At 31.2% G+C, this 8,328-nt stretch overlaps 1 protein-coding gene across 1 annotated transcript; it reads left to right on the top strand.

Annotated features, from left to right (window-relative positions):
- Positions 1-271: 271 nt before the first annotated feature.
- On the top strand, positions 272-7,011 carry LOC106314850. Its single transcript, XM_013752662.1, has 2 exons — positions 272-483; positions 6,090-7,011. Exons 1-2 carry the CDS (start codon positions 272-274, stop codon positions 7,009-7,011), a joined length of 1,134 nt encoding a protein of 377 aa, XP_013608116.1.
- Positions 7,012-8,328: the final 1,317 nt, after the last annotated feature.

Genomic DNA, 8,328 nt, shown 5'->3' with positions numbered 1-8,328 from the left:
AGTGTGCTATGAAGAGAGTGACTGTCAAGCCTAGTTCGATGCAAACGAGATGGTGACTCCAACTCCACAGGGCCATAGTATTGAGGAACCTCAAGTCTTAAGATTGGGTAATATATGCATGATAGATGGGTCATGGACATCCACATCACGTTACAGCGGGTGTGGATGGGTTTGGATAGATAGCTTGGGGAAGGCTCAACTTATGGGGATACGAAAAAATATACGGTGAGAGTCTTCCCTGCATTCTGAGGTAGAAACATTGCGATGGGCGATGGAGAGCATGCTTCAGTATTCGACATCCCAGAGCTTTGGAACGGACTGCAAGGATTTGATCGCCATGATAAAGGAGCCTCATGCTTGGCCAAGCTTTGCAACAAAATTGGAGAGGATAGCGACTCTGAAGATATGCTTCCCGAACTTCAAAATCACTCATATTCCACGAGCGCAAAATCAGATTTCAGATTCTTTAGCTAAGACTGCGAGGTCTTTTCATAGAGAACTTTATTTTGTTGGTTGTTCTATTTATGTCTGGTTACCCAGACCACTTCAAGCTTGAGTAATAGAATAACCGTTCGTTTCCAAAAAAAAAAACGTTTTTAAGTTGTGACTTATGTTTCAGTGTTTGTGTCATAACCTCGGCCCTCCTCACAAATCCTATTAAAAAACATAAATTATTAGAGTAATCACATAACTGCCACTATGGACCATTATTTATTTTTTGTCAGCAACAAACAGACTCATATAGACTCTGTTAACCAAACTGGTAGCTCCGAATCCATATGGACAACAAACGAGGATTGCTTTCTTGCACTGCGTGCTAGACTGTCCACCATTGAATTATGCGTCCTTAGTATATGGATGAGCTCTGAGCTGTGGAAACTTCTTTTCAGGATCTTGATATTTTTCAGATAACTTGCAAAAGCGGGTCTTTCTTCGGGTTCAGAAACCATCTTCACCAACTGTGAACAATCCGTTGCAAATGTAATAGTAAATTGTCTGAGATTCCTCATACATTCTATTGCCCAAGTGAGAGTCTCTATCTCCGAATGAAGGTGTGATTGGCTCGCGCTTGTATTTCTCGCTCCCATTAAACTATCATAGCCTTCCAAAGTACTATACCACCCTTGGCCCGAGTATTTGTCACGATCTTTCCATGATCCATCAGTTAAACACCATCTACCGGGAATAGTTGGTACTGTCGCATTCATTACTCGCTCCCATTAAACTATCATAACCTTCCAAAGTACTATACCACCCTTGGCCCGAGTATTTGTCACGATCTTTCCATGATCCATCAGTTAAACACCATCTACCGGGAATAGTTGGTACTGTCGCATTCATTACAGATCGTGCCTGATCGATTCTTTATATAAGAGTAATTTGCACCTCAGCCCAGAGTACCAACTTTGTTTCTGCCAACTTAAGGGTGTCTCGGAGATCAATATCCAGATTGCTGAAAACCTTATTTTCTCTTCCTTTCTATATATACCATAAGATCAATGCAAATTGGTGATCTTCCATTGCTCGAAAATCCCTCCAAAATAAATGATCCTATGGACCATTATTGTATAAATGTATATCGTGGCATTTTAAATCAAGTATCAATCTCTTTCCAAATCAGTAATACCAAGATCACATTAATTTATTATGCAGTAATTTATGAACCAAATCAGTAATGCCAAGATCTATTTCTAATAGGTGAACTTTACACATTAATTTATTAGGTTTTCGCAAATCAAGAGGTCGGTCATTCCAAGGCTCTAAATGGTAAAAGCGGATTGAGGTGCATGCATGATAAACGGATTGGATATTGCGGTACGGTTTGAATGCAGTTTGTATAAGAGAAACGCATTCTGCAAAACAATTGTGGTTCATCTAATATTATAGGTTCAAAACAAAGTATAAATAGTGACATATATAATGAATAGTGTAATTGCGGGATACATATAATATATTTATATTTTACAAACCAAAAATTAGTGATACTAATATAAATTAAAAAAATATTTTATATATCTGAAATACTCTTTAAAAAATATTTAAATATATAATATGTATATTATGTGTATCCCAAAACTATATTGTTCATGAATTAATCTGTCCTATAGTACTCTTTAAAAAATATATTTATGAAAAAAAGTATTTTATATAAAATCAGCCTATGAATTTTTTTTTATAAGCTGCCTATGAATTTTTTTTTTATTTAAAAAATAATTAATTTGATAAAGTTATGTAATTTAATAATGCGCAGATATTTCTCTTTTATCAAAAAAGTATAAATACAAAATTACATTCCCACTTATTTAAAAGTAGATATATTTATTATTTTACTTGTATTTTAAAGCAATGAAGTTTGTAATAACTAAATAAAATATTAGCAGAGGTAATTTTGGAAAATAAATTAAAGTATATATAAGATTAGATTTTCCATATTGTCTAAAGGTGAAAAAGAAAATATCAAAGGTTGATTGCATATTATTTCTTTGCATTTTGAAATAATCAATAACAATAAACAATAATTTTTAATATACATGTTAGCAACAGTATACCAAACCATACACTTCTCGTGTCATAGTGCGGTACATACAAAAATCCCTCCCGCTACAGCTTATTTTCCTATTTATAATTACTAGATTTTTTAACCGCACTACGCGCGGATAAGATATTATATGTATTTCTTAATTCTAAAAATATAATGTATAATATTATATTACATTATTTAAAGAATATAAAATAAGACTACATAACATAAATATATTTTTAAAATTTTCTTTGTGAAAATCATTATGTTGTTTGATTGTTGTACTTGATTCATATATTTGCATAGATATTTGTGATAGATGAATAACTATATTTTTATTATCAGTAAATAAAATATATTTATAATATAATATAAGAAAAATGAAATTATTTATTTTTTAAACAAACTTGTCTTATGTTGAGGATTCGGTTATAAACATATCATATTCGAAAGAGATATTTTTACAGTTATCAATCTTCTTAACAATCAAGAAACAAAACTGAATATCAAAACAATATCTCATACGATCTTTTTATGGAATAACTGCTCTGAAGAAATTGAATTTAGGCATCAAAAAAGACCGGAAATGGATGTGCATATGTGTTATCTAAGTCAGCTTTACAAAGTACTATTCATATTTCATATATCATTTATGTCCATTCTATTGTTTTGTCCATAATTTTTTAAACATCTTGAAATAACTAATGCTAATTAATAAATAACTTTTGGCTGGCAAAAAAAAATCAAATTTGTCTAATTATCGCTTAATTTGTCTAACTGATATATGTATTTTTTCATATATCATTTATGTCCATTCTATTGTTTTGTCCATAATTTTTTAAACATCTTGAAATAACTAATGCTAATTAATAAATAACTTTTGGCTGGCAAAAAAAAATCAAATTTGTCTAATTATCGCTTAATTTGTCTAACTGATATATGTATTTCTCAATTCTAAAAAAATAATGTATAATATTGTATTAGATTATTTAAAGAATATAAAATAAGACTACATAACATAAATATATTTTTAAAATTTTCTTTGTGGAAATCATTATGTTGTTTGATTGTTGTACTTGATTCACATATTTGCATAGATATTTGTGATAGTTGAATAACTATATTTTTATTATCAGTAAATAATATATATTTATTATATAATATAAGAAAAATAAAATTATTTACTTTTTAAACAAACTTGTCTCATGTTGTGGACTCGGTTATAGACATATCATATTCGAAAGAGACATTTTTACAGTTATCAATCTTCTTAACAGTCAAGAAATAAATATGAATATCAAAACAATATCTCATACGATCTATTTGTGGAATAACTGCTCTGAAGAAATTGAATTTAGGCATAAAAAAAGACTGGAAATGGATATGCAGATATGTTATCTAAGTCAACTTTACAAAGTACTATTCATAATTCATATATCATTTATGTCCATCCTATTTTTTTGTCCATCCTTTCTTAAACATCTTGAAATAACTGATGCTAATTAAGAATAAACTTTTGGCTAGCAAAAAAAATCAAATTTGTCTAATTATCGCTTAAATATTTTATTAATTATTAGTTTTTTTTTGTTAATTTTTAGATTTTTTTGTATTTAGGATTTTTTTCCATATTAAGTTTCTATTTCTTTCACAGAATTGATATATATATATGCCATAAAAATTACCATCAAATCAGTTTTACTTTTTATCATTTGTTTTTAATGAAAATATATTTTTTAAATAATTTAATTTAAAATAAAATTATATATTAATTTGCTGTATTCTAACAATTTGATTGATTTAATTAATTTGCTTTGGTAGATAACTTAAAAAGTTTTCATATGAATCGGGGAAAGCAAGCTTATGTTGTTATATTATATTTATTTGTGTATATAGAATCTATATATAATGCTAGTGTAATAAAGAAAGAACAGTATTTTTTCTAACTTCAAAAAGATACATTATTACAATTTGAAATTAATCGAAATTGAATAAAATGGTAATTAAATATTTGTAAAACTAATTGTTTTTTTATCTTGTTTAGTTGGATTCTTGTGAAAAGAAATCGATAGGTTAAACAAATGTTTCAAAATTTGTTGTGTTATTGTTTTGTCTATAAATTACAGAATTTATTGAATTGATATATTTAATTATTGCACCTGTAAATAATATTTTATTAAGACATTAGAGAACTATGTTTTGAGTTGTTTTGTCAAAATTGTACAAAAATCTATGCTTTTTCATATTTGTCACGAAAATTTATATGTTAAACTTACTTTTACAAAATTCTTAACTTTGTCACAAAAACAAAAATATATGGTTTTTCATATTTGTCAATGTTCTCACACTTTCAAAGAATATATTAGCTTAGTCACTTACTTATTTTTTTTTACAAAACAATGTATTGGAGTCTTGAAAGTTGAATCCATATTATTGTAAATTTACATAAGAGTTTGTGATTACATATTTAGTGATTCTTGTATATGTGACCAAGAAAGTCTCAATGGCTTAGTGGTATCTCTCATATATTCATGTCCGATCTTTTCCTTTGCATTGTTTTTTCATTTTTTACGAAAAAATAAATGAGATGACGTGACAACTTCGGGTTCTCTGATTGGTTAATTTTCACATCCTACGTGGATTCTCTCTCCATAACTTATATTTGTCTTTTAGTATAGTATATATATATTGATTTTTATTGACAATAGTTAATGATCAAAAAGTAAGGTGAAAAATGGTAACCAAATTTTATCCCGCTCAGTACGTTTGGTCTTCTCGCCCTTCTCATTCAGGCCCCAAGACCAAGTAACAATTTTTTTAATATATCGACCTCAGTCTACTATTTATTGGACAGAGGTTTATAATGTGAAGGTATTTTAATATGAGAACCCATATAGAAAACTAGCTCTGAGGTTTCGGATACTTCGATTTATTCCGTTAGGCCACAATTGTACCGAAGTGAACCAAAAAAAATTGGTTAGGTTCCGTTTTCGGTTAATTTTGGTTTTTAATTTTATTTCAGAATTAATAATTTTTTTTTGGTTAGATTTCGGTATAGTTTCTAGACAAATATGATATTTTGTTTAAATTCGGTTATTTCGGTCAAATTTTGTTAATTTGGTTATTTCGGTTATTTCAGTTATTTCAGTTATTTTTGGTTTTTAATTATTTTATTTTAAAAAAAAAATGAAAACAGATTCTACCAAAAACTGAATAGTTTTTAAAACCCTACCAAACTAAACCGAATTCAAAACCGTAACCGAACAGAAAATAAAAAATTTTGGTTTGGTTCAGTTCAGCTGATTCGGTTCGGACAAAAACCGCATGGCTATAGAAAACAGTTGAAATAACTTACTTTTTCTTCTCATGGTATATCCCGCTATTAAAAACATCTTCAACGTGCTTTTGTTGATAAAGAAGGTTTTCTTATTAAAATATCTCACTTCACTCCATTACAGGTTTTCTTATTCTTCATATTAATAAGACATCAAGTTTTTTAGTTAAAACATCTTTCTATGCAATACATAAAACAAAATAAATACTAATCTAAGAAAAACTTTTGTGTTGACAGCAGGAACTCAGCCAGAGTGGCGTGGGACGTAGTGGTTAGGACTAAAAGCCAAGGAGGGTTAGGGGTAAAGAACCTACAAGTGTGGAATAGGGCGTGCTGTCTGAGGTTGATCTGGTTACTTTTCTTCAGGAGTGGCTCTGTTTGGGTGGCATGGTTCAAAGAAGTAGTGCTCAAAGGTTCGCTCTGTAACTACTGGACAATGAAGCCAAACCCATCCTTCTCGTGGCTGGCAAATAAACTCATCAAGATGCGGCACATTGTCTTCCCCCTGATAAAAATGAGAGTTCAGAATGGTCTCTGGACAAGATTTTGGTCTGACAACTGGACTCCGTTTGGCAGTCTAGATGTCTTTCTCAATAGCTCTCTGTCTCGTTTGGGAATCCCGATCAGAGCAACGGTGGCCTCTATCTGTAGGAATGGGAATTGGCGACTTTCTCCTGCAAGATCAGAACAACAACTTCAATTACAACGTTTTCTAACTACGGTAGAGTTAAATGAGGAAGATGATCACTATGAATGGGAGATACATGGGAATATTGGGTTGAAGTTCTCTACGGGAGAAGTGTATACATACCTGAGTGGCGATGCAGCGCAAGTGGGTTGGGCTCCGTTGGTCTGGATCAAGAGAGGGATCCCAAGGCAGAGCTTCCATGTCTGGCTGGTGGCTCAGAATAGGCTTCCAACAAGGGATCGGTTATTGAGCTGGGGAATTCAAACCGATCATCTTTGCCTACTTTGCAACAATCACGGTGAGTCTCAGAACCATCTGTTTCAGGAGTGTGACTATAGTTATGAACTGTGGAGATTAATAACAACGAGACTAGGAGTACAGCCAAAGAGAACATGGGAAGAAACGACGGCTCAGCTATTGTCCCTTCCGTCTTCTTCTACTCATACTAGGGTCACTCTTCTAGCTTGGTAAGCTATGACCTATTGGATTTGGAATGAGAGAAACTCTAGACTTCACACCAACAACTTCAAGCCGGTTGACTCCATCTTCACCAGTTTGGACAGGCAGATAAGGAACAAGACACAAAGTTTTAGGAATGCAAATCCGAGTTCCTCTTCAAGGATGTTTCAGATTTGGATTCGATTCACCTGATTCTTTCACGATCGGCAAGAGACAACTAAACCGGTTCTAGGGTTGGTTAGATTTCAACTAGGTTCTTTAACTATGGGTTAGTATAGTAAGGAGTATGTAATGGGTGAGGCCCAGTAACTATAGCCTATGGGCTTGAAACTCTTTTTATTTCTTTTGTCTTTATATATGAAAGCCTTTTTTCAAAAAAAAAAAAAAGATAGATTAAACCTAGATTTGCCATTCATCGGTAGCGGACAAAAAAGAACATAACTATCTGTTTGTTTATTGATCAACTGTTCTTCTCGCAGTTAATGAAGCTCAATAATTTCTTGGATGATATCATACCAGAATTAAAACCGCAGATAAACTAGATGTTAAATAAGATTGTCGTAAATTTAACAAGAGATCGGGAAAACAAACATGTATTAAAAAGCTATTGAATTTCTTGGCGAGAACATGAATCATGCACAATTTTTCTTCGTTAACCCTAATAACCCCTTTTTCTTCGTCGCATCACCGACAAAGATATATTTGATCTGTCGTTTGATAATCTGAAACAAATGGTGAGGTTTTTCAGTTTAGCTATCGTTTTTCTTGAACGGGCCCTATAACAAATTTTTATCATCAAATTAGTGTGCCACATACGTAGTAGAATATGTTTTGGTTCAAAAATTAGTACATACCCAAAATCAATATAATGTGATATCACTTTGGTTTAAAATTTGTTACTATCAAGAGAAAAAAAAAATATATATATATAAGAGAATGGTAAATACAATTTTTAAAAATTCTCATTCCGTGCAGGGCGCGAATTATCACTTAATTAAATATGATACAGTCTATATTATATCCCAACTTCATGATCTCGCTTCGCGTTTAAGACACGATCACACGCATGTAAAGTCAAAACCTTTTCAACGTTGGTGTACATTTCACATCCAAACCCTAATGGCTATATTCTTAATAGTTTCTCCAATATGGACATTCTTCAAATTCAAAACAAGATTTTAGGTGTCATGGAATTCTTAGGGGTCCATGATTTGATATATTCAGATATCAAAAGCAAACAAGATATTTTCATATATAGAACAAAAAATTAAAGTTTGATATCTCCACTCCTGTAATCTAGAATCAACTTTTATAATTAACTCTAAATAA

The sequence above is a fragment of the Brassica oleracea genome, chromosome C9 (assembly GCF_000695525.1).
Source record: "Brassica oleracea var. oleracea cultivar TO1000 chromosome C9, BOL, whole genome shotgun sequence".
Classification (NCBI taxonomy): Eukaryota; Viridiplantae; Streptophyta; class Magnoliopsida; order Brassicales; family Brassicaceae; genus Brassica; species Brassica oleracea.
The sequence above is the reverse complement of the archived record's forward strand: the minus strand, read 5'-3'. Positions and strand labels throughout refer to the sequence as shown.